General features: G+C 50.0%; 1 protein-coding gene across 2 annotated transcripts in view; it reads left to right on the top strand.

Annotated features, from left to right (window-relative positions):
- The window catches only part of bin3 (bridging integrator 3), a 34,310-nt gene extending 7,594 nt beyond the window's left edge, over window positions 1–26,716 (top strand). The window contains exons 2-9 of one of the 2 annotated variants that reach the window (XM_048981775.1): window positions 3,326–3,374; window positions 7,467–7,507; window positions 9,665–9,726; window positions 11,332–11,468; window positions 15,104–15,144; window positions 19,884–20,025; window positions 20,790–20,924; window positions 24,989–26,716. In XM_048981775.1, the coding sequence (XP_048837732.1) occupies window positions 3,326–3,374; window positions 7,467–7,507; window positions 9,665–9,726; window positions 11,332–11,468; window positions 15,104–15,144; window positions 19,884–20,025; window positions 20,790–20,924; window positions 24,989–25,135 (754 nt within the window). In that variant the 3' untranslated portion in view covers window positions 25,136–26,716. Of the gene's footprint in view, window positions 1–3,325; window positions 3,375–7,466; window positions 7,508–8,425; window positions 8,793–9,664; window positions 9,727–11,331; window positions 11,469–15,103; window positions 15,145–19,883; window positions 20,026–20,789; window positions 20,925–24,988 lie in introns of those variants that run through there. The other variant, XM_048981786.1, reaches the window with a different exon arrangement.
- Window positions 26,717–27,302: the final 586 nt, after the last annotated feature.

Here is a 27,302-nt window from a genome sequence, read left to right as displayed (position 1 = left end):
AGTGGACATATGTCAGGGCCGGTGTCAGTCAACCCATTAGGCAACATCAGCGGACGCCTACGGCACCATTTGTTGAGGGGGCACTGACTTAGTGAGCCAGTTTCACTTTGTCACAGACAGGGGGCACCAGTGGCGAAACTTGCCTGGGGAGCTGCATGAGCTGGGCAGGGACTATATCCATGGCCAAAGTGCAAAGGCACACAACCTGGTGTCAGGAGCCCAAAGCCCAGACCCCTGATGAGCAGAGAAATACTAATCTGGTTTACTGGGTTATCTTTGACCCCCTTTCCTACACCCAGATGGGTTTAAGTTTAGGGATACCTGATGGGTGCCTTCAACCCACAGTGTGTGCTGCCAGATGCTATACATGGTGGGGCATCAGTAGGGGTACGGGCAGCCATCTTGCGGTAGGCATTAGGTCAGATCACTGCTCTGCATGGTCACACAACAGAATATAAAGCCAGTTTACTGGGTCGGGCTAACCCTTCAGTGTAATCACCATTCTGTCAGGATGTTCCTGTACTTTGAGATGATAATCCCCCCCCCAATGCACTGTAAAACAAAGGGTAGTTTCATGAACACCAGGGTGATGTCAAACACCTTTCATGACCTCCCTGAACCTTTATGAGAAGTTCTGGAGTGTAGAGTGTGAAGTAGATTTCTATCCTCTCCATCCCTTGTAGAGTTGGTCTAATATCCCCCTGCCTACAGTTCAGAACTTGTATGACAGCTTTCCATGACACATTGGAAAGGGCATCCTTACTCCTCATTGTGTCCTTGATGTCCCTATTGAAAGAATTCCCTTTAATTTGACTGCCCCCTGTATGCCTTTGTGTGTATTTATAGGTAGAATGTCACACATACAGTATAAATTCATACACAATGGACCTTAATGTGTTTGTGGTTGTACTCGTGTCACGCTCCCGCCTTTGATCGTACACGTCTACACAGCACGCAGACTAATGTGGAGCGTAATGACCTGTAACTGTCACCTTTCTGTTACCCTCCCGGGACCCGAAGCGGCGTCGGAACCCATTTCTCGGCTTAAAGTTTAAGATTCAAAGACACGTCAGAGCCGAAGTTGCGCTCGAGCAGGCATGTGTCCCCGTGCGATCCGTGGGCGCCAATCCTCGTCGTCTTTCAGTAGGAAAAATAAACAGCAACAGCATCTCTTTGACGTGAGACTGAGTCGTTTGCATATGGATGCTGTCTAGTCGACAGCTTTGGGAAAACAGACAAGCACATGTGTGTGTAACGTGCACAGAGGGGGCGCTGTATCGGGGTCCAGTCCAGGCGAGTGAGCGAGCAAGTGATTGCTGCTAAGATGCACCTCCCGCGTGCCGTCCACGAGTCGCCACGGCGTGACTCACCGTCTGCCCTTGAGGAATTCGAGTGGGTGAAGGAGTAGTTTTCCATGATGCCGTTCGCTTATGAAAAGTGTGACACGGGCGAATGTACTTTTCCTCAGGAAGCTGGCTTGCCGGACCCCCCCTCCCATTCCCCACACCTTAATATCATTCTTTTGAGTTTCACCGAATGTTAATCACTGGTCTTAGGCCATAAAGAAGAAGAGTCCATGCTAGCCTGTTTCCTAAGACATGATGAGGACCTCGCTTCGAGGACTGCGGATGAAGACCTTGAAGCGAGGTGCTCCTCGTGTCTTCACTCCTTCACCCTTTTCGTGTTCCTTCTCATTGGTCTATGAACCAACCCGCCCACTAGCCACACCATCAGCACCGGCAGCAGGAGCAGCTCCCGCCTCCTCCCCAAACGCAGCCATCTGCCAGACGCCTCAGTCGTTAATAGCGTCGCCCCGACGAGGAACGCTTCTCAGCCGCGCAAAGGTCAGGCGTTTCCCTGGCAGTCCCGCCCCCACCATAGTAATCAGAGTGCTGTATCGCACGGGAAGGATGAATGCACTTTCGGGGGAATCAGTGACTGATGTCTTTTTTTTTTCTTTTTTTTTTTACCTTCCAAGATTTCATAGCATTTTGCAGTTATTTTGCTGTGAATTTGATTGTCAGACGGCACATGAAGTACAGTCACTACGGACGCCCGCCACCCACCCGCTGTAAGATAACAGGGGTCATGGGTCGTTTATTGTCTAAGGACACTGGCTTCTTCATTTCTACGGGGGATGTTTATTATTTGGCCATTTGTTTGTGAATGCATTTATTTTTTTTGGGAACTTCTGGGTCCTGGGCAGTGTATGAGCTCTTTCAAGGTCACCTATGAGTTTTCTTGTTTTTTTTTTTTTTTTTTTTCTTTCCTTTTAGTGCTACTTTGACCGTCTCAGGATACAGTGATGTCCGTATTCCGCCCACTGGCTGCCTTCAGTCAGGTTCTTCCCATTAGCCTGTTCAGAGTAGGGGGAAGTTTGCAGGAGATCCCTGCATGAAAGACATTGGAGTCGCATCGAAACAGAGGCGCAGCCTCAGGACTGATTTTGCAGGGGGGGGGGTTTTTGTTTTGTGTGTCTATTTTGTTTATTTCGCAATCCCCAAAGACAAGTCTGTCCCGAAGACTCAGCTCAATTATCCAGGTTCTTTGTAGTCTAAACGAATATTATCTAATCGCAATACGATTAGAGTGACAGTAGTATACGCTGCGATATGTCGGCCTCAGATGCTGGGATGACCTTGCGGGTGAAGCTTGGGGGCCGGGCCATGCAAGTGTGTGCAGGGGGGTTAGTCGGAGGCGTGGAGGGCGCTGTGGTTTCTAGCTGAAACAATTGACAGGACCCTGTGGATGAAGGATGGGGGGAGGTTGTGGAGGAGAGGGATGTGGGGCAGAGGGGACAGACACTTCTAATTAGTGACATCCGCCAGCAATGGGAGACAGATGTGCGGCATGGTGACAGGAAGTCCGCGGGGACACCGCAGAGCACGCCGCAGCAGGGAAGGGGTTTACCGACGAGGCTAGCAGGGGCCCTGCCGGCTTCCTGCGGCCGCTTACCTGCAGGTTGCTAACAGCAGCAGCCTCTGTGGGTAGCTGAAGTTGCTTGTCCATCAGTGAACACTGACCCCTGCCATGAAATTCCGAATACTGAAAGAAAGCCCCCCCCCCCCAGCTTTAAACCCAACTTCCAGGCTGAAACGACCAACTGTCATGGTGTTGAGTTAAATGGCGACTCTCCGCCATTCTGTTCCGCCATTTTTGGCTGTGCGCCTTCTCGACTTCGGGAATGTGATAAAGCAGACCCGCCTGTCGACAAGAACATCTTCGCGCTCGTCCCGATGACGTATGCTGCGTTTAGTCACTTGTTTGTCAGCGTGCTCTTTATTTATTCTTGACTCATGTTATTTATCTGTGTTATTTCGTCTAGGATCCCATTCAAGATTGGACAACCGAAGAAACAGATTGTTTCAAAAACGGTAAGCTTGTTTTCCGCAGCTCCATCTATCAACTTATTGACATATGATCGTGTTTGTGTTTTATTCACTGGCTGCACTGACAGGTTTTGCGTCTTGCCGAGGTGGAGAATGTAGCAGTTCCCTGTGGCGAAATCACTAAATGTCATGGATTTCTTGTTCCGTGTTTGGGCTGTGTTTGCAACCTGGATGGTCAGGCTGAAGGGGTATCGGTTTTTGCCCAACTGATTTACACAAACTCATCTGGCTTGCTGGTGAAGGCTCGCTTCAGCAGTATGCTTCCATTTGCAAGATCGTACCTCTGAATGGCTCTGGCTTTCAGACGTCACCAGATGAGTTGCTTTTTGGCTTCCTTTAAAGGAAAGCGAAGGAGAGATCTTTATGTTTTGTGTGCATGTTGTACGTCTTGTCACACAGCACAGTCGACATCTTTGGCTGACACCTCCGCTCACCTCCGTCCACCCAGTAACCTTCACTCCCCTGTTGCCCTGGGCAGCCGACTCAGGTTTTCTGATGGCTTCTGCCATAGCTGTTCCCAAAAGACCAAGGATCAGACATGAATATGCCTGTGAAGATTTCCACAGGCTCCTTCTTTTACACTTTGGCAAGAGCTGAGCAGGTTTAAGCCTGACGATTGTCATCATTTCTGTTCTCCAAGGTCCTTGGACCCTGAATGTAAATCTTATGGAAGCCTTTGAATGAACGTTTACTTTCTGTAATAAGCTGAAGTATATACTCTTGTCCCCCACCTTTATTCGGTAGAGTTAGGACTATGAATTTGTCCCACTCATGCACAGAGGCGAGTGGGCGCCCAGTCCGCTGGGGTGAAACCACTTCCACTGTGATGTGCCCACCCCCCCCATCCCGCCATGGCTTCCTGTGACATCAGAGGCCCAGACCCTGGGAGCGGGTGGGCTGGCGGGGGGCCTGGCCGGCCCTTTGGAGCCTCTCCAGAGACAAGTTGGCCGCTTCCTGCCCCAGTGTTTGTTTATCCCAAAGCCCACGGAGCCCCCCCACTGCCTGGAAGTGGATGGGCCTGGGCTGGCTGGAACAGCTGGGCCAAGGCCTGGGGGGCTCGGGGTGGCCCCGGGGGATGGCCACCGGAACAGCGGTGAGCATGCAGGAGCCAGGTGGGGGGACATGAGACTGGCTTACTTCTGGAAGTTGTTTCCAAAATAGATCGTGCTTCAGGGTACGAGGGGAAGCCCCGTCATCAATGAACATTCCGGACATGCCAGTCGATTGGGTAATGCCCCCAAAATGCACATGGGCGCAGCACACGGTCACACCATCAGGCAATCATATGCTACCTTCGCCAGCTAGGGTGCCATTCCAATGGGCGGGGGCTTGAGTTACTCTGTTGGAAGTGTCTCAAGTGAGACAGTTGGGAAGTTGTGCCAGCAGTGAATACCACCCACCTTCTCTGATCGTTAAAGTATCTGTCTTTTTCCTTTGAGAATGACATTTGTGAATTGACCATGGGAAAAAAATGCCTACATAAAAAAAGAGGGAAAACGCATGTGAAGAGCCTCCCATTGTCAGAAATGCAGGCCGACACTTCAGTCAAATACAGTGAAAACCATTTACAGTGATCACGGTTATAGTGATCAGCCCCTTGTATAGATCAAAAATCTTGGGACAGAATCATTACAAATGCCGTTTAAATAACTCGCTTATAGTACTTAAGTAGTCCGTGTTCATTTTCGGGTTTTTTTTAATTTTATTTTATAGATGACAACATCCATCCATCCATCCATTTTCCAAACCGCTTATCCTATTGGGTCGCGGGGGGTCCGGAGCCTATCCCGGAATCAATGGGCACGAGGCAGGGAACAACCCAGGATGGGGGGCCAGCCCATCGCAGGGCACACTCACACACCATTCACTCACACATGCACACCTACGGGCAATTCAGCAACTCCAATTAGCCTCAGCATGTTTTTGGACTGTGGGGGGAAACCGGAGTACCCGGAGGAAACCCCACGACGACACGGGGAGAACATGCAAACTCCGCACACATGTGACCCAGGCGGAGACTCGAACCCGGGTCCCAGAGGTGTGAGGCGACAGTGCTAACCACTGCACCACCATGCCGCAGATGACAACATATATACATTTTTTAACTTTACTTTGATCACCCTACTTTGCCTTGCAGTAACCCGTCTGCTTCTGGCTAGTTACCTGAGGCTAATGCTGCGTGCACAGAAAACATGACGGGAAAAAGAAAGTCATTATCTCTCAATGACAAATGTAAACCCATCAAAGCTTATGATAAACTGCCAAAACAAGCCGGCGAGATGCAGCATCGAAACTACAATAAGCTATATTTTATGTACAGTACTGTATTATCATGCATTGGAAATGGCTGTACTGTATTTTTAAAATCAAAAATTTAGTAAATAGCAAAGCTGTCCATTTTATTACTTATATGCATATAATACATATACAGATGTCAATTAGATGGTAATCTGCTTGAGACAAAGGAAAAGAAAAAAGAATCAGTTATAATGATCATATACCGATCAATTTCGCCCAGATCACTGTAAGCAGTTTCCACTGTAACTGAAATTCCAAAGAAACTGAAGTTTTTATTCCATAGTTGGGCCAAATTATCACCCTGTCATTCTGCCATCATCAGTGTGTTACTCTGCACATGCGACTAGAACCAATGTGGGTTAATGTCCACACGTTATTAGTATCCATGCAGGTTAATCTGCACATACTATTAGTATATATGTGGGTTAATGTCCACACGTTATTAGTATCCATGCAGGTTAATCTGCACATACTATTAGTATCTATGTGGGTTAATGTCCACACGTTATTAGTATCCATGCAGGTTACTCTGCACATACTATTAGTATCTATGTGGGTTAATGTCCACACGTTATTAGTATCTATGCAGGTTACTCTGCACATACTATTAGTATCTATGCGGGTTACTGTCCACACGTTATTGTTATTTATGCAAGTTACTCTGCACATACTATTAGTATCTATGCAGGTTACTCTGCACATACCATTAGTATCTATGCGGGTTACTGTCCATCCGTTATTGTTATTTATGCAGGTTACTCTGCACATACTATTAGTATCTATGCGGGTTACTGTCCACACGTTATTGTTATTTATGCAGGTTACTCTGCACATACTATTAGTATCTATGCAGGTTACTCTGCACATACCATTAGTATTTATGCGGGTTACTGTCCATCCGTTATTGTTATTTATGCAGGTTACTCTGCACATGCTATTAGTATCTATGTGGGTTACTGTCCACACATTATTGGTATCTATGCAGGTTACTCTGCACATGCCATTAGTATCTGTGTGAGTTACTGTCCACACCTTATTAGTATTTATGCAGGTTATTCTGCACATAGTAGTAGTATCTGTGTGAGTTACTATCCATGCGTCATTAGTATCTATGCAGGTTACTCTGCACATGCTATTAGTATCTGTGCGAGTTACTGTCCACACGTTATTAGTATCTATGCAGGTTATTCTGCATGTACTATTAGTATCTGCGTGAGTTACTGTCCACGTGTTATTAGCATCTATGTAGATTACTCTGCACATGCTATTAGTATCTGTGTAGCTATTCACACACTGTTAGTATCTGCGAGGTTACTGTCCACGCGCTATTAGTATCTGTGCAGCTTACTCTGTTTGTGTGTGTGTGTGTTACTTTGCGCATGTTATTAGTATCTGTGCGAGTTACTGTCCACACATTATTAGTATCTATGCAGGTTATTCTGAACGTGCTATTAGTATCTGTGTAGTTGTTCACACACTGTTAGTATCTGTGCAGCTTACGCTATGTTTGTGTGTGTGTGTGTGTGTGTGTTACTTTGCGCATGTTATTAGTGCATGTGTGCGTGTCTGTGTGCCTGTGTTGGCCGCGCTGACTCATTCGGCAGGTGGGGTTTGACAACAGCCCCTTCACTCCCACTGCCCTGGCAAAGGCCTCCGTTCTCCAGAGAGAGAGAACGAGAGATGCGTCGCTGCCATTTACACGCCGGAGCAGCTAGAGGAGCATCCCCCCCCCACCCTGATAAGCGCTCTGACCTCTGTGTACGTTCCCTCTGTCCACAGGTGGAGAGAGACTTTGAGCGGGAGTACGACAAACTGCAAAAGTAAGTTTGTGTGTAAGCTGGATCCCTCCCGTCGGCACTCGTGTCAGAAGCCGCCCACGTGAGTGTTTGAGTGTGCGCTGGCTTTGTGGGGGGAGGTGTCTCTCCTGTGAGGCTGCGCGCTCCTGACAATGGCTGGGAAAACGAGGAGCGCCTGAGGAGGTGTGAGCCTTCGCCTCTCCTCGCTCACGTCGGGCCGCTGTCGGACCCTTTCATACGGGACGGCTTTGAACACCGTCTCTGCTCGTACGCATTTTGTACTCGAACTGGATCCCGGTGATCTTGATGATCTGTGGTGCTCAGACCCTCCAGAAAATCCATTCCCCCCACCCCACCGCGGCCCTGGTGTGTGACGTGAATCCACCTGAGAAGGTGCATGCAGCCGGTCCTCCATGTTCGCTATGGTCGTTTCTCACTGTGGTCGTGTTCGCCGGGGGCTTCGGTATAATCCTACCGACTAGGTGAAACACACAAAGGCGTTGTTTGCGTTTATTTATGTGTTTGTGTGAAATAAGTGAAGTGATTGGGGGGGGGGGCAGGTTCCCACACGCCGACCCCCAGGTTGAGAGCCGCTTCCGAGGCCTTGCAGAGTGAGTGGGTCGCAGGCTGGTTTGGGTTTCACGGAGCGCCGAGTTCCCTGCGCGGGCCGTGATAACATTTCGGTCACATGCCTTACGGGTGAGTAAGAGTGTTGGGGCGGGGGGTTTCAGGGACAAGCCGACGGGGCATGTCGAGACATTTCGGGAGGCTGCTCCCATGGCGACACTGCAAATGTTGAGTGCGAAACTCGTTGCTCATGCGTGTGCATTTTAATTTTTTTATTTTTTTTTTATTTGCCCACGTGCCTTGTTTCTGTTTACCTGTCCCTGTTTTTCTTGGGGGGGGGTTACTTTTCCCACTGGCAGTGTGTCTTAGTGACTTGGCCTTTGTGAGACACTATGACATGGTTAGAAGAAGACTCCAGGCCACACGGGGCGCTGTGGTGTTGTGACTATCCATTAGCCTCCTACAGGGAAAACAAATCTCTGTTCACACTGTCGGAGTTACAATCCCAGCACAGCTTCTCTTAAAGGCTTGACACCCCTACTGAACATTCTCTGATCAGCCGGAACGGGCCAGAGTTAGGCTGATATTTGTAAATGAAATCTGTTTTTTTTTTGTTTTTTTTTAAACAACAAGAAGCACTCGCCTGCAAACTGTCAGAGACCGCTTTGATTACCGAACAACACGATCTGTTTGTCTGATTGTTGAAGAATCATTATTATTATCATCTTATTTTTAGCAGCTGGTGAGTCCCTCCCCTGAAATGGGGCAGAACTTAACGTCAGTCATATGAGGTTTTATGTCGGGCAGCCGCAATACTATCACTGTTATGGGGGGTGGGGGTGGGAGTTCAGGTAGCTGACGTGTTCGTGGTGAAAACTTCTCTGTTGCGAGATGCTTCCTGGGTTTGATGCTAGAAGAGGGGCGCCTCGTGTGGCGTGGGGTGGCATGCCGATGCCGTTGGCCCATCTTCAGGGTTCCCAGCACCCCAGCTATGCCATTCAGCTGGCCGTTATAGCCTGCCTGCGAATATTAATGAGGCGATTATCATGTTTTCCAGAATGAATTCCTCTTTCCTCTAATAAATATGATTCAGTCAGTCTGTCACTTTTCTCTATCTTTATTTATACCTCCCTGTACTATATAAAGTGACAGTGAGCTTGAGATCGCCCGCTTTAGTCATTCTGATGGTGGATTTTAAATAATGCTCTGCTCAGTGTCATTATTCTTGGACCGTGGTGACCAAACATGTACCCTGAGAACATGGCCTGGTCGCAGGCAGAGTAGTTTTTTTTAAATGAAAAATCTGTTGTTTTTGGGTCCTGTTCATTTTAATCAGATCTCCATTAACATGAGCATTTATTTCATAACTGCTGTAAGCAACCTCTCCCCCCCCACCCTCCCCATGCAGCCTAATCCCAGTGCAGTAATTGGCAGTATTAACACCCACTAATTGAACAAATTGAGCTGTACAGTGTTGGCAAGTCTCAGGAGGTGGAGGGGATCGGGCTAATTGACAAAGTGGTATAAAACGGGTCAGTACGGGGGCACAGCGTGTCGCAGCAGCGCCCCCCTCAGGCTCCCGTGGTCTAACAGGCTCTTGCCTCTCTCTTGCAGACTGGAGGACCAAACAAAGAAGCTTCATAAAGACATGAAGAAGAGCACTGAAGCTGACCTAGGTTTGTGCGGACCTTGGGGCTTGGGGTGGTCATGATGCGGAGCTTACAGTCTCGGAAGGCAGCCAAATGTCGCACAATCAGCAGATAGAGAAGGACTCTAAACTTGCGCCGTTTAATAGTTGCTCAGTATAAAACTTAAGAACTTCACCAAGTTGGAGGCTGTAAGATTTGGCATCAAAAGGTGAAATAGTTTTCTTCAGCTTTGGTGTAAATGCTGTGAGCTGCTACTTTTTTTTTCCCTTTGTTTCTTCTCCACGGAGAGGAGAGAGGGGATCTTGTACTGCTCATTTATTTATTTATTTATTTGCCTTTTGGGGAGGGCAGGGGGGTGGAACCAGACTTGCCTTCGGTTGATACTTCAATCATCTCTGGGTGGAGTGTTGCATGGGGGGGGCGCTTTTACGTTCCTTTGTTTCCCTCGGAAAACGAGGAGACTCATCAAAGTAACCGAGCTGTCAGTTCCGTCGCAGTAATTAACAAGCCCCCGTCCCGGCGTACGACTCCACCCTGTTCAGCACGATACTGCCACCCAGCTTCCTTTCTGCCCCCGTTCACCCAGCGCCCCCCCCGTCCCTCCCCGTCTCTGTCAAACTTTCCTTAGAATGATAACCTTGACGATTTGACTACCCAGAGAATGTTTAGCGATGTACGCTAATCGCCCAAGAGCCGCTGCAGATCACATGAGTAATCTGCTTCCACGACGGATCCAACTGCATCAGAGATGCAGCTGTGTACTCTCTGTAGTCTGTGTACCAAGTGATTCTTTTAACTTCTCTTAATCTGTCGTTAGTTAGCGCCTTCAGCTAACAGGTTAAGGCGGACTGTTAGCTAACCCAGAAATACATAGGTATGATCTGAGGAAAACTTCAGCAGTGTGTGGCTCTGAAAAAAGTAGTGCGTCAGTTAGCTTTTTAATAAATACAACCCATGAACGTACCGTACTATCGAATAAACTACCCATTAAAATATCAGCTGAGTAAATTAAGTGAACAGGAATCGTATGATAGAAGCACACTGTTCAGAAACAGATTTGAAAATGCTCTGTGGAATAATTTTTTTTTTTTAAATTCCACCCAGTATGATGAGAATTATGCAAAAGCATCTTAATGTTAATTCCTTCAAAAACGGAATCAGAGATTTAACCGTCTGTACGCAAATTTTTTTTTTCTCTTCACTCCGTCAGCCAAGTACTGTTACTCAAACTCGTACTGTTCTTATACGTCTGCTGTTGCCTACTGCTGGAGCCTCTATCCTGGCTGTGTGAATTTCTTGTTTGGAGTTTAAGCTAACGAGCTGACCCACATAACAAGAACCAGACCGACGGCAGAGCCGCCTTCCTCCGCTGTGACACCTTAAGTGACCAGGGACCACCGCCAGGCCCGGCTGCTTTGTCTCATTAACGTGGGTTTTCTGCTTTTACGCGCGCGGCAAGGCCTTTACGAAGGGGGCTGTGCTACAGATGTTAGCTGTAATTGCCGCCGGGGCTGCGGATACGTCTGTCCAGATTCGCGATGATTTTGCGGACGTTGATTCCCAACCAACACCGACTGATGCCCACATTCTGAATTTTGCACCTCTCATGGTCCCCCTTTCCTGCCCCCTCAGCCATGTCCAAAGCTGCTGTGAAGATCTCGGTGGACCTGCTGAGTAACCCTCTGTGTGAGCAGGACCAGGCTTTCCTGGACTCCATGACGGCCCTGGACACAGCCATGCGCCGCATGGATGCTTTCAACCAGGAGAAGGTACACACCCCCTTTTCAGTTCTCTCGGTGGGAGGATGGACATCACCTCTTCAGAACTCTTGAGTCTTCCATCCATCCTTATTTAAGGATCTTCATTAATCTGGAAGTCCTTATGTGATGTCAGCACATGTCTAAATAGTTGCGAAACATCTCAGGTCTTTCTTGTTCTTTTCTAGTAAAAATCCCGTTTTATGGGGCAAGCCTGTTCTATCCTTTGGTTTGCAGTGGCTCGTCTGTGGGAGGCCTAATGCATCAGTGACTCACTGGCAGTTGTAAAATGAGACTCTTCGGATACCACCGTTGAATGTTATGTTTTCCTTTGTATCTGGGTGTTCCTCGGATCACCGAGGGGTTTTTTCCCCCACCCCTCAGGAGTAAATGCTCTGTCTAATGCAATGTTTGATTAAACCCAGAACTTGAAGGTAATTGCAAAGTGAGTGTTAGTGAAAGTGAGCTGTCCTTAGGGCATCACGGATTTTTCTTTGGAAGCTGCCTGAATCGCAGAGGAAATCATCCTTTGTCTTTGCAAAGTGTTGTAAAGTTGGGTAAAAAGAACTCCGTCATTCTCTGCTCTCCATCTCTAGTTGAGTCGGGAGTAATGTCTGTTGGGCCTTCCCGGTTGATGGTGTCCCCGCCTAAAAAAGCGTGCTGGTCACTTTGGTGACCTTTCCCTCGCTACCATTTGCACCCATCAGCCTCTGACCATCAAAGACATGAGCGTAGACTCTGTAGCTTGTAATTGTGCCTTTGGGTCTCTGTAAGGACCCCTATCCTCCGCGGTGAAGAACCCTGCCCAGAACACCCCGGACTTGTGGCACAGAAACCTCGGCGTAGTCTGGGTGATGCCCGAGACCCTCACCGTTCCACCATTGCTTCCCAGAGCCCTCCAAAATACATGGTTTTTTTTTCAGACAAATAACGATGCCGCCTAACAGACACTTCCTCTCCTCGGCAGATTGGGTATGAGTAAACGTTCTCGCAGCAGATTTCTGAATCAGCCGTCATCGGGCTCTTTAGGTGAAAATCTGGCGGAGCGGCACACGGAGGCCGTGTACTGTGCTCGGCACACCTACGGCTCTGTGTGAAATAACCAGGCACGTACTAACGGAACAATGCTCTCGGCGCTCTGCCTGAAAAGTGCCGTGCGTTTCACGGCTCGCCAGTTCCTTCCTTTGAGTCCCGTGTCTTCAAAGGCAGGTCCATATCCTTCTGTAATGACTCCTCTAGCTCCTGGGTTCGTGTGACCTTCATAACTGCGAGACCTTCCCCGTGAACCCGGGGGCGTGATCTTTACGTGTCAGGGAGCATGAATGGGCCTCCCGCTGTCTCCCCGCCAACCGCACAGTGTGCCATTCGAAGGCTGGGATGCATTAATCATTTTGGTGATGCGGCGTAGCGATAAGGGGTGAGTCACTCGCACTGTATCGTGGGAGCCCAAATCACTTTACCACAATATGGCAGATTCAGACACTTGGCTGGGGGGTTAAGGTCACCAGGCCAATCAGACATCCAGATACCTTCCCACCTTTGGGGTCGCTTTTGCCATTTGCAGAAATGGGGTAGAACTCTGGCATTTTCTGCACGTTACCTCTGACTCCGGATCTCCATATTGTGTTCGGCCTTCCTTTCCCAGCTCGCTGATGTGAGCCTCGCAACCCGCTGAGCCGAAATGCTGGTCTGACTGGATTTTCTGTTCCCAGCGAGCATCGAGTGGGAGTGCGCACAGGGGTACCGGAACGGAGGCTTTCTGAAGCAGACATCACGACTTTCAAGACTGTCCTCTCTCATTTTTTATTTTATTTTATTTTTTTGCGCTATCGTGGCAGTGACTTTGCATAATCGCTTTGTGCGTTTCTTGATCGCTTTCCAGTTCGTCTCGGTCTGTATCTCGCGGTTCTTTTCTCCGTTAAGCGCTTCTATGTCAGATGAACCCTTGCCAGCTTGTCGTCTGTAATATTCCCGCTCCCCGGCCGTCATGGTGTCTTTTAGCTGAGCTAGTGCGTTCTAGCTGACAGCCTGTACCTGCATCTCGACCTGTAGGTGTCGCTGTCGGTCAGACCAGAGGAGCACGGTGCCTGAGCTCTCCTGTTACATCCCGCTTCACTTTAACTGAGGGAGCCAAAGCATGTCGATGAAATCCCAGAGTGCGAGCTGCCTCTCCCACACCTGGCGCTCGTCGATGTTAGCAGTGCCGAGCTTTGAGAAAAATAAACTGGATATTTGTCCTTGCCCCTCCCCCCCCCCACCTGTGAAAGAGGCCTGCAAACTGAGATGTATGGCCAGGGGCACTGTCGGGTGGGGGGGGGGGTTGGGGGGTGTGGAAAGCTAATGAAAGCAGGCATCGGGAACGGCTCTGTGTTTATTCCTGCATTTAAAGCGGACACCATTGAAGCGCTGGGCCCGCGGCATCGCCGAGCCCAGAGGACGCTCATGAGCGGAAATGGCGGACGAGGCTACCCATACGTGGAGGGTATTGATTTCTACTCGCAAGTGGTCGGGGGGGGGGTGGGGGGAGGACCAGAGAAATACTCATGTATTTTTGGGAGGCCTGCGTGTTCCAGTGGCCTCTGGCCCGTGACTCACAGAGGGAGTCCGCTCCAGCGGATCGGGCCTGGGGCAACTGCCGTGGCCCCGTCGGAGGGTCGGGGTTGGGCGGGGGGGGGGCACAGAGGCCATGGAAATCTGCATGTCGGCTCTCTCTCTCTCTCTCTCTCTGCTCTGCTTCTCTAAACGTCGTTCTGTGCCTGTAAAGGCAGCCCGGCCTTCACTTACTTTACGTAATTGTTGCCAACTAGCTAACTAAGTTTAACGAGCCGTTATTTGATCGTTGTCATTCAGCTGCGCGGTCAGAGAGCCTCTTGCTTAGCAACGAGAGCACAGCGCTAATGTTTACTGTGTTGGTGAAGGTGTTGTCAGGTTATCAGAGACCCATGTGTTGGGTGGTTGGCAAGTCGGCGTTTCCGGGGTGAGAATCCCCATCCGACCAGCTTTAGGTGATATCTTGTCGTCTTTTGCGTTGCGTAGGACTGTGACCTTGGTCTGAGAGATTGGATGTTCATTTGCTTGGATCTCCCACCCCACCTCGACACACACAGACACACACATGCTCTTTGTTTGGCTCAGCCAGCAATGAAAGAAAATACAGGAAATATAAACTCTTATTGTTAAAATGTTTTTTTGTTTTTTTTTTTGCAGGGAAAAAAAAAACTTTCATGTAGTTAGTCAGCCCGCCCTGTGCAGGGTTGGAGATGCTCTTTCATGTCCCCTTCCTCCCCCATCTCCCCCCCCACCCCCCAGGCCCCACGGCCCTTCGCTTCCTCCGGAGCCCCATGAATATTCAGGGATTTCTCCTCGGGGCCGGCGTAACCGGAGTTTGGGCGCCCGCCCCTCGTCGTGTGACTGCAGCATCGGGCGTTTGAGTGGAACGGAACAAAACAAAACAAAAACTCACTCGGAGAAGCGTTAATTTGCTAATTGCTTGTGGCTGTGATACCCGAGCTCTTGAAGTTGGGGGCTCTCTCTCAGAGTTTGCCTGATGCGTTAGCTGTGCTTTGGTGAGCCAGACGAAAGTTCCGCTGCTCAGTCAGCTCATTGGTTGGGCCTCACGTTTACCCACATGCTGGCGTCTTCCGCAGGTGAACCAGATCCAGAAGACTGTGATCGACCCGCTGAAAAAGTAAGTGTGCCGCTGCCTCCCACCTGCCACCGCCCCCACCACCGCTGCTGCTGTGCCCCCGCGGGCCTGAATGGGAAGGCCTATGCCTTTAAGCTGGCCCCGAGCCCCCCCGAGTGGGTGAGAGGTTGGTTGGTGTAGGGCTTAAGCCCCCCATAAGGAAGTCGTGGGACAGTAAAACACTGGGCCGAGTGCCTCTGCGCTGGCGGTACGTCTGGAAAAAAAGGGTTTATTTGGTTGCCCGCCCCCCAGCCCCATCCGCATGCTCTGCTGCCGGGCCTGTCAGACAGCCTCCCCCTGCCCCCTCAGGGGAGTGGCCGAGAAGAGGAAGCAGAGCCTTAACGAGCGCTCGGAAGCAGGGCGTAGGCTCCCTCCTGCCGGCCTGACCACTCCCTGGGCCTCCCCGGCACTGTCTGTGTGTGCGTGCATGTTCCCGCCCGCCCGCCCGCCCGCCTGCGTGTGTGTGTGTGTGTGTGTGTGTGTGTGTGTGTGTGTGTGTGTGTGTGTGTGTGTGTGTGTGTGTGTGTGTGTGTGTGTGTTTGTCTAGGCAGAGAGCGTGCTTCTCTCCATAGCCACCAGCTGTCTGTGTGAATGGGTCTGAAATCTGACAGTCTAGGTAAGCAGTATCGTTTCAAAAGTTTGAAAGATCTTTGCGTCTTTTTTTTTATTATTATTATTTTGTTGTTTCTCAACCTGGTTTAGCTGTTTCGGGGTCTGTGTCGGTGCGACCGAACCAGAATACAGCTTCTGTGTGTGTGAGCACCTGTCGTGTGTGTGTGTGTGTGTGTGTGTGTGTGTGTGTGTGTGTGTGTGTGTGCGCGCGCATGTGTGAGAGAACCTGTCCTCAGGTTGTGTGTGTGTGTGTGTGTGCGTGCATGTGTTGCTGTTGCTGTATCCACACTGGTGCATTCCCCCCCCCCCCCCCCCGTATGTTCTGGTGGCGGTGCTGTGACAGGATGGAATGGTTCTAATTTCCTCTTCCTGGTGGGCGGCCGGCGGACGTGTGGGCAGGCTATGAAGGTGGCAGCAGGCCCAGCTTCCTGGGCCAAAAGAAGGGGATTGGTCAGAGTGCAGGACCATCCCCGGACAGCCTGCGCGTGCACACACACACACACACACACACACACACACACACACACACACACACACACACACACACACACACACACACACACAGATGTATTCACAGTCCTTTGGGGAACTCACAGAATTCAGATTCATGCAGTCCTCGACTTTTCAATAATGGGGATACCTTCCTTGCGATCGCTGACTGCAGTACCGGACCCCAGCGTTTCCCCCCTTTTCACTCAGAAATAACACAGAGCCTGACGTCCTCCTCAAGGTGCTTAAATTAAAGCCTTAAGAATTCATTCTGACGGTCTGAGTTACGACGCCCTGCATCAGGCCACTCTCAGCACAAAGCTGTCCATTAGCGTGAAAAAAGCGAATGTCAATATTTCTTATTATGTTTCTGAAGGTGCCCCCCCACCCACCCCCCCATCAGTTTTTCCTATTTAAGATGCTGCAGAGGACAGGCGGCCTCCACAGTAGTCGCGGTGCCACGTCCCGTTAATGGAAGAGCACGCCTGCCCTTTAATTGCACGATCGCTAATTTGCAGCTGTTTAATAGACGGGCAGGCAGGCTGTTTCCCGCATCGGCCGTCTGAATAGAGATGCATGAATGGCTGTGGGATGGAGGCTCGGCCAGAGCTGTTAAACTAACAAAAACCACACGGGGAGCAGAGGGGTCATGGGGGGGTGGGGTAGATCGTCATACTCGCAGAGTTAGCTACTACTGTGTGTGTGTGTGTGTGTGTGTGTGTGTGTGTGTGTGTGTGTGTGTGCGTGCGTGCGTGCAAACACACTACACAGATTTTCATACTGAACCGGACCATCTACACCATCTTCCTGACCCCATAGACCTGCTTAAATTCTTCCCACCCCCCCACCTTCTGTTATTCACTCCCGCCTGTCCTGGGACACACACACACACACACACACACATAAACGCAGGCTCTGGTCGGTGTCGTCAGCGCGCTCACAGTGGAGGGAGGGGCTGCGTGGGCACACAGCTGTGCCTTATCTGGGGCTGCGGCCCAAGCCCTTTCTGCATGGCTGCTCCTGCATGCGCCTCTGGGAGCTGCACCCTTTAGCTGGGGGTGGGAGCTGGATTGCACGGGGCGGGGGTTGACTTGGACACTTTAGACTGATCGATTTTCAATCTCTTCCCATTTCTCCACTTTTTCCATAATGATAATACTGATAATAATTATTTTTATTATAGATAATATATTATTATTGTGGATATTTTCTATCAATATCGTTACACATTCATTAAAATATTTTGAAAACAGTTTTGAATATTTATTTATGATATGACACAGTAAGTTCTCCCCCAATCGACTCTGAGGTAATCGCTGACGCAGTGAAGCTTCCTGAATGCTCCTCTAGATGTGCTGACGTCAGGGCAGCCGTTATCGTTGACCGTTGGGTCTGCGGCTGAACGCCAGCACATTGGGATCGAGTTTTGCTGCAGTTCCGGTAGCCACATCTCAGGGCACCTTTTGGAGTGAACATCCTCACTTCTTCTCGAGTGGGAGAGAAGTTACAGGCAAGTCTGAGCAAAGCTGAAATCTGCTCACAGAGTTGGTACCGGGCCCCCAAAACCAGGAGTGCACAAGCCTCACCCATTCAGGCCGGGTGATTTATTCAATCCCCCCTCCCCCGGAGAGCTCTGACGGGACACCAGGAGACAGTGCCAATTTCACAGATACCTTTTCTCGGTGTTTCTTTTACTTGTTGGTTAATCTTTTTTTGTTTTGTACCCGATTGCTGCACTTTCACACTCGCTGCTCTGGCCCTCGGCTCTCGCCACGGCCCACGGCCTGTTTTGTCGGCGGGCCATAAAAACACTGAGGCTATTCCTGTCCTGCCGCCCACCGCGCCCAGACCTGGGTTCCTTGGGACTGTCCGCACTCCCCACCCCGGCCAGACGGGAGGGCTGTAAATATAGCGGGCAGCCTGTCGGTGTGTCCGGCCCTGGGATGTCCGGGGATGGCCTGTCATTACGGGGCGGCGTTCGGCAGGGCCCTCACTGGCGTGTGCGCTCTTCCTTAATCTGCCCTGCAAGGAATCCTCCAGAGGAGGAGGCTGATCTCCCGGAGGCAGGCCTCCGGTCCCATCCCTTCCAGGTCCAGTTTCCCGGTGGGCCCAGAGTAAACTCGCTGTGTGGTGGAGCCCACAGGTGGCACTTGATCTGTATAATCTGTCCTTCCCATAATGCTCTGTGGCAGGACAGTGGGAAGCCCTGGGGAGCCGCCAATCCAACCGATACCGATTGCCATGCTTCCTGGCTGTTCTGACGCCCGTTCGTTTTTTTTTTTTTTTAAAAAAAAAAAAACCTTTCCGGGTTTTTCTGTGTAGTTGGTGTGGTTCCTGAGGCTGTGCGTCCTGTTGGGATTGACCCGGTGAGAAAGTACACCTCTGTAAGCGGTTCTGTCACTGCAGTCGCCCTCTCATGGCCGGTTTGGGTTATGACAGTACACACCATTTAGAATTTGTCAGCCGGGGAGGGGGGGGATTGGTGCGATTGACGATCTGTGATATGCCAAGTGAGTGACGAAACGCCGGCCACAGTGGGCCAGGGTGCACTGAGGAGGACATGACCGATCTTGTCCCGCGAGATGGGGCTTTGTGAGCGAGCACACGCAGGGGGTCAGGAATGCACACAACCTGTGGGAACTGGGCCAGGACTCACTGCGTATAAATAGAGGTAGCGTGGGCAGCTGGGCCCCGTGACGTCTCTGCTGCCGGGCCGCTCCCTCTCGCTTTCTGCCGAGCAAAACAATCCGCGGCTTGTCTGAGTGCCGGGCCCGGCCTGCGTCCTGAGACGCCCACCTGCCCCCGCTGGCGTGGGCCCGCCAGTTTCGGCAGCCGGGGTGGGGGGGGCATGATGTCAGCACCACTCCCTGGGGTGGGCGCCTGTCTCCCTGCCGCCGCTTTATTTTCTGAATGGGATAAAAAATGCGATAAAAGCAGCCTGGCTCACGTAACCCCCGTCTCCCTCGCAGTAAAGTCCCCGGATGAGTCCGGCCTCTCCGTCGCAGATCATAGCTGACTACACTTAGTGGTTTCAGAACTTTTGCGATGCTCCATAAAAATGCGTTGACAAACAAAGTCAGATTTAATTACTACGCTTTATTTTTGTCGTGGTGTGTTGCTTTAATTAGCCAGCCCACTTGTGGACGGCCGTGGCTCCTGAAAGCCTTGGCCCTTTCTGAAGCAGTACTCAAGAACTTCTGCACCAACGCAGTGTAGGTGCTTCTGAGAACTTTTAAGGACCTGTCAAGCAGACATTTCAGTAGCCGGCATCTCTAAATTACCTAACCGATGTGCCGTACAATGGACTGGCATCCCATCCTGGGTATTCCCTGCCTTGTTCTTCTCAGGATAGACTCCAGGCCCCCTGTGTCCCTGTGATGGATGGATGGATGGATGGATGGATGGATTTATAACCTAAGGTCTCTGTTGTCTACTGATCGAAGGTGTTCTAGAGTAACTGTCAAGTGATGTTGCTGCGCATGTATGACAGCCTCTTCATGTCACATCTCCCGTGTGACCAGGAATATTTCACCGATCTGTATTCCAGACGAAGGAAAGGTGCGGGTAGGGAGGGGTGCGAAGAAACAGCGGAGGCCTCCCTCTGTGGGGCCCCTTACTCAGTCCCCATGTGGTGTTTTCAGGTACAGCAGCGTGTTCCCCAGCCTGAACATGGCGGTAAAGCGTCGTGAGCAGGCCATGCAGGACTACAAGAGGCTGCAGTCCAAGGTGGAGAAGTATGAGGAGAAGGAGAAGACCGGGCCCATGGTGGTTAAACTACACCAGGCAAGCGTCCCACTTCCCACAGAATTTTGGAGATTTTAACAGGATTTACTGTCTCTTGCCATCTTACACTTTCATACATTTAAGTATTCGCTAAAGCAGTATTTGTGTAGAAGTCTTAACCACTATGCCACCTGCTGGTAGTAGAGGCTGCTTGGTGAACTCTCACAATTGCATAAATGGGCCTTCATTTTTGTACTCAACCAAAAAATATTTCTCCAGCCCTGTCCTCCTGGACACACATGCCCATATAGTCACAGGCACCAACACAGAGCCCCCTCTCTACACAGCGCACACACCTACACGGATAGAGTGAGTGCAGAGGGGGGGGGGTGTTATCCCTGCATTCGTAGTAGTAGGCAGCTGTAGGTAGGACGTGCTTGGATAAGTCACCAGAAGAAGGTGCCCCATCTGAATGGATTTTGTTAAAGCGTTATCAGCTGCTTGATGAACAGACCAACTAACCACCCCCTCCCCACACACACACACACACTCACACACACACATATGTACACACCTCCTTCTGGTGAGCAACGCCCCCAGATCACATGCCCACTTCACTCCTCCAGTCATCACTCATGAGTGAACAGACACTTTCTGATGAGGTCATGGGAGGTCTTTGGCAGAACCTCTTAAAGAACAGTCAGCCCATCCACAGTGGCTGCCGTCGCACCGTCCTTCAGCGTATAAACGTGGTAGGGATTCGGCGTCTCCCCTGCCATGTCCTGGTGACTCTTCTCTCACACCCCCGGCTCTTTTCGGCGCAGGCCAGGGAGGAGCTGAGGCCTGTCAAAGACGACTTTGAGGCCAAGAACAAGCAACTGCTGGAAGAGATGCCCAAGTTCTACAGCAGCCGTATCGACTACTTCCAGCCGAGCTTCGAGGCGCTCATCCGGGCCCAGGTGAGCAGGTCGTCCGGCTGCACCTCCTCCTGAGGACGTGCCTCCCACTCTGCGCCTCCTGGTGAACGCCAGTAAATTTGTGTGCCAAAGCACCAACTGGATGTATAATACAGGCTGGAATCACTGGTGTTACTGGGCATTACCCATACATGGGCATCTCTAGAAAAAATGCAGAGTATTCCCTGTATAATGCTTTATTTTTATTAGTAGTGGGAGCAGCATGGAGTGTTTCTCCAGCTGAGCCACAGTTCCTCCACCCAATCCTACATGCTGATCCAGGTGGAGATGGTCTATCTCTAAGCAGCCTGGCCACAGAACGCCAGTCCGGTCAGCCCCAAAGTGACCCAGTGTAACTCACTCCATGGGGCCTTCAGTGAGAAGTGGTGGCAGGCTGTCCGGCGGATCAGGCCGTTCCACAGGGATGCCGCATCAGCCCATGTTCCACTTCTTTCCAAGTGTAGACTTCTGTCAAAACATGTACTGGTCCTCAGTTTTAGTCGGCCTCTGCTGGTGGTCCTGGGCTTCTCTGGAGAACCTAAGCGTGGTGCAGCATTTCAGGCAGGAGGTCGTCCATCACGGCGAGAGAGAGTTTGGGTTCTGTAGAAAGCGGAGGGGCCTGGTCGCGTTATGGAGCTGTGGTTGGTGAGGGGGGTGGGGGTAACTGCGTTGAGAGTGACTGAGGAGTTACCTGCCCTTCAGCCAGAGCCAGACAGACCAGGCTCTGTGGAGATGGACGATGTCCCACCATAGGGACACCGAGCAGCTTCTTCGGGTTCGGGGGTCTTATGGAGAGTACTGGTGTAACTACTGCTGATTCAAGACTTTTTTTTTGCGGTAGAAATGGTCTAAATATACAGGCTAGGATTTTACTGTGGTTAGTCCGTTAGACAGTTCTCATAAACGAGTCCTTTGGATTAATCTGCTACTTTCATTAGGCACTTTCACACCGCGGGAACTTTTTTTTTTCTGGAGCCAGAACCTTTTTCCGGGATGAGGAACTTTTCTCATAGTCATGCCACAGGAACTTGGCCCAATTGTAGTTCCTCAGAGGCTGTTCTGAAACCCTTTTTCAGTTCTGGGGAAGTGCTTAGAGTGATAGCTTGCTGATTAGTTGACCAGAAGCAGGGCCACTAGCTTAGAAGTTACATGAAGCGTGGCGGGAAAAGGGAGAAGTAGAAGAGAAAAACTCAGCAGAAGGAGTTAGTTTTGTATTTCAGTTGCATTTAATGCATCAATTAATACATTTTTTTTTTTTTTGCCTGCGTCTCCATAATTCTGCATCGGAAAATTCGATCGATTACCAATATTCGCTTATCTAATATTACTGGTATCAATAGTGAAACTTGTCAGCGCTTATTAGCAGGATAACGTTGCATAATTTTTTATTCTGTGGAAAACGAAACATTGATCTGCTGGCTAGATTTAATAAGTAAAATATAAATAAAAGACTATCCTGTTTCGATCGTGATCGTTCTCCCCAATAACTAGCAAATAACTAGCAAAACGATGTATATATCCTTCATTGTTTCAGCGTGGCGATGTAGTTTTGTAATAAATTGTGTGTGAAATTTAACCTACGAGCTTTTTGTGTCTCCCATGGTTATTTAACATAAAGGTCCTAATTCCTGCTCTGTGGTGTGAAAGTGACACATGAAAGTGGCCAGGAGCTACAAAAGTCCCCAGTGGAGACAGTCCAGGGACTTGAAAACCAGGATCAGGTTCCGGAACTTTGGCGTGAAAACGCCTATTGCTGACTGAAACTCTAGTGAATTGTCTCTCGCGCTGCTCTTCACGTATGGACACATGTGTATTCACACACGCCAACCACACACACACGTGTCTTCATATGTAAGCCCAACATGCTTGTCATGTGGACTCATCCTGCTGCTCTCTGCATAGGCACACACACACACACCTGTACTTGTATCTTTGTGGGGACTGTCCATTCATTCCTAGGTGAAAAACCCCAATCCCAATGATGACAACCTTAACCCCCACCCAGCCCTAACCATAACCATAAGTAACCAAACAAATTGCAAGTCTTTTTGCATTTTTAGGTTTTTGATTGCAATCTAATTTCTAAAATAGAATTTCCCCTTGTGGGGACTGAAAAAAATGGTCCCCACGTCGTCAGAATAAGACATTGTGGGGACATTTGTTCCCCATAATGTCATGTATACCTGGAACACACACACACAGCTACTCCTAAGTGACTGGAGGCCCTCGCTCCGACAGCCCAGCCTCTCTCTTCCCAGCCTTCCCAAATTCAGAGTGTTGCTGGGCTGGCCTCCTTACGTGCCGCCTCTGAGCTGTTACTCATACATAGTATATATGCACATTTGTGCCTCATTTCAGTCTAAAAATGCCAGAATGAAAGCCCACCAGTCAGACGCCATTTGCTCTCCCTGTGCTAAGGGCTACATTATTTTTTCAGGCACTCTGGACTGTATGTTTGAGGAACTAGACTTGTACTTATAAGTTTTAAGTGAAGACAAATTTTTGCTCCTCTAACATTCACAGAACTGTTTGTGGGCGGGGGGGGGGGGTTCCTGCATTATGAGATGTCAGTCATGTACAAAGCCCTTGATTCCAATAATATCCATTGACAGACATTGTTAGTAGGGTGTCACACCTCCAGGCCTGTGGGCTCTGCTTGTGGGGGTTCTGTGTGGTTAGTGGGTTCTGCGTGCGTGGGGTTCTGGGTGGTTTTGTGGGTTCTGTGTGGTTTGTGGGTTCTGTGTGTGTGGGGTTCGGGGTGGTTTTGTGGGTTCTGTGTGGTTTGTGGGTTCTGCATGTGTGGGTTTGCATGTTCGCCCCGTGTCATGTGGCTTTCCTGCGTGTGTTCTGGTTTCCTCCTACAGCCTGGAGACATGTGAATTGGCATCTCTGAATTGCCCACGGTGTGCCTGTGTGTGAGGCTGTGTGCACGTTGGTGTGTGCCTGTGTCTGTTTTTGTGCCTGTGTGTGCCATGTTCTTCCTGGATAGGCCCACGGCGCACTGTGCCTCTGGGTAATTGGTATAAAAAGACGATGGCTGTCATTGATGTCGCTACTAAGTCTACACTTATTTAATATGCATTACGAAGCCCACATTGCAATCTTCAGTTAGGGCAGCACCTGCAGTTCAACTGTTCTGAGCGGATCCATGGGTGACGAGCCTCGGGGAAAGGTACGGGGGGTGGGGGGGGGGCTTGTTAGGAGAGGCTCGTTAGCGGTTAGCATATGCTCAGTGACAGCGGTTCGTTTATTAGCCCTAATTGGGCGGCTGTTGTGGGGCTCTCCGCCGGTTTCGCACGACTCACCGCGGAGTTAACTCTCACCCTTATGGCCCACCCAGGGCTGGGGGGGGGGATCTGGAAGGCGTGTGGCACGTGGGACACGACGTGACATCCTGCTGTCCTGGCAGATTAGCCTCGTCGAAAGAGAGGCTCCAGGCCAGTTGGACCACATCTCAGCAGCGCCCCCTGTCCAACGCCAGGCTCTTCATTTTTAACCCTCGCCTGCCTGTGTCTAAACACCCCCCCACCCCCCCCCCCCATCCACCGGGGCGAGAATAAACACCGTAAAGCAGGCGTGCGGCATGTGTGTGGGTTCGGCCGCCCGTACTTCCCAGTGCTTTCATTCTCTGCCCACTCCTCCGGAGTCTTGTAATGTGATTAAAGTCTATTAATCATCAAAGCAGCTCTCGCGGGATGCTGACTCACGGGCCGGGGGACGAGGCAGCGGGGGGGGGGGGGGGGAGTGTCAGAAAAGCTTTCGCAAGCAGCCACTGTCACCCCCCTCCCCCCACACACACACTCACACACACGCTACTGGCCGGAGGGGGTGGGGCAGGGTCGCGGCGCGGAGGATACCCTGGTCAGCCAACCTTAGGCGTCTGGAGCTGCCCCCCCCCACAACACATTCCGGCAGCTGGCTACACGGACGTTTCCCCAGAGCAAGTAGGAAGCCTGCAGCAGCCAGCTTCTCTTCTGCGTCCTTCCGTCCTGAGTCAGTCCGTCGGCCCTCTCCTTTGTTTTGCTCCCTTTCCGCTCACCTGGACCCCCCCCCCCTTCTCCCCCCAGGTGGTCTATTTCACCGAGATGCACAAGATTTTCAGCGAGCTGACTGAGCAGATCGACCAGGCGCGGCTGACGGACCCGGAGCGCGAGCGGGAGAATGAGGCCCGGCTTAACGAACTGAGGGCCCTGTCCATTGTCGCTGACGACTGAGGACGGTCTCCCTCTCTGCCCCTTTGCAAACCTTGCCTCCCCATTAGAATGCCCTTAAATCACAAAAACAAGTCCCATGTTTTTAAACTCTAGCTACATCTAAAACACATCGGCATCGAGCTGTCACTCCCAAGGACTGCATTGTTTTTAGGGGTCATGCATTATTTCATGAGCAATATCGCTGCCGCCACTCATGGCATATTAGTATGTTTTTGAGGATGGGCAAAAAAGCTAGCATGACCTTTTGATTAATTACTTTGTTTAATGACCAGCATTTTAAAGCTATTAAAATTTTCTTCATGAATGTTATTTTTACAGCCAGGTGATTGACGGTTAAACGTGATCTGAAAACCTTAAGTGCCATGCGAGATGCTTAAATACCAATATTTATCGGCTGCTTGCGGTCTGGCCTTTGCCCCCAAACATCCTCATAAAGGATCCTGAGTGACTCCGCTTGTGTGGGACGAGGATCCCCGATTTCTCACCGCGGGGTCTTGGTTCTCCCACGCCTGATATTCAGGTGCCCTAATAATTGCATGTGTTGGAGTGCAGTAGCATAGCCCCCCCCCCCCCACAAATTGTTTGAGCAGAAAAGCGCACAAAGTCTGTAAGACGGCCGCTCGGGGGTGAGAGCCCGGTCAGCATCCCAGCTGTGGTCTGCGTTCATGTTCTTCATGAAGGATGGCGGTTCTGGTGCACAAAAAGAACGTCAACTTCCCTAGCAAACCTGTAGCTCCATCGCCCTCTAGTGGCACATGTTTTGTTTCAGTCAATTGTCTAAACTCTTTCCTTCAGTTATTTTTATATATATATATATATAAATAAATTAGCCTGCGCTCTGATTATTTGTCAGTGGCCTGTTACAGTTAAGTTTGTCCCACAACTGATAGGGGCCAGAGATTGTGTTTTGGGGTTAGTTTAGTCTTGTGTGTGCCTTCCCAACTTTAATCATGTAGCCATGATTGTAATTAAGAAAGTTCCATATGTTAATGCAAGTGCAGGATTTTATTCTCTTTTTTTAAATTTATGTTAATGAATTAATTCAAGTTGATGTTAATATGTCATTTTTAAATTAGGGTGATATGGGTCATCATAACTGTAAAAACTGTGCCTTACTGTGCGAATCTCAGGCTTTGGCTTTTTTCGTTTGTAACAAACACTACAGCCCTATTCATGACTATGGCCACGTATTAAAATCAGCATTAGGGCTCACAGCATTAACTTTAACCGTCGGTTTGCTGCATTTCCTGAAATGTTAACTGAAAAGCAAACCCTTGCCTTGTGGCATTTCTCCTGCGTAGGTTTTTACTGTTAAGCAAAGGTCCCGGTTAACAGCAACATGACATGCCGGCATCTTTATGCCAAACCCGTCGCATCTGTTTATTTGCCTACAGAAGTACCTTATATATCGAAGCCTGTGATTTACCAGTTTCCCATGAACCTGTTTCATGATGCTGTCCTGTTTATTTATAAAGTATGACACTGTTCTAGGAAATCAGCCTGTAGGACTTTTTTTTTTTTTTTTTTTTTTAATTAATGCAATGTGTGAATAAATAGCAAGAAATGTTTTTCTTCTTGGAAGTTTGTGTTCTTGAAGAATCTCAAATGAGACCGTCCAACTTTAACTAACCCCCCCACCCCCCGGTCGATCTGAATTTTCTGTGCTTCTCAGTAGCCACCCTGTGGATTGTCCCGTATCCGTGGCATTGTGTGTGTGTGTGTGTGCGCGGCGCGTGTATTTTTTATTTTTTTGACTTGCTGATTCACAGTTCACCATCTGTCCCCTGCTCCTCCAGTCCCTGTCGCCTCCTCTTGTCCGCCTCCCCACCCAGGGTCTCTATCCACCCCTGAGCCTCCCCCAGGATTCATTCGCCCCCTGAGCTTCTGCTGCCCCGGCCTCCCCAGATTACCTTCCCTCACTCATTATTTTCTCCCCAGCTGAGTCCCTCTCGGTAACCCGGGCCAATTTCACCAAGGAAACAGCACATTTACACACAGTAATCCAAAAAGCAGGAGCGCTAATTCAACATTATTTGCATCTAATATTTAACACCTCTTTCCCATACTTGCTGCTATATGTAGCGTGCAGTTTTATAACAATAACTGGTTTATATTCTGCTACAGTTTAAATGGTAATTATGAGCATGTTATGGAGCTGGTCCTCTGG

This window comes from Brienomyrus brachyistius, chromosome 2 (genome assembly GCF_023856365.1).
Source record: "Brienomyrus brachyistius isolate T26 chromosome 2, BBRACH_0.4, whole genome shotgun sequence".
NCBI classification, from domain to species: domain Eukaryota; kingdom Metazoa; phylum Chordata; class Actinopteri; order Osteoglossiformes; family Mormyridae; genus Brienomyrus; species Brienomyrus brachyistius.
This window is presented reverse-complemented; position numbering and strand designations above follow the sequence as displayed.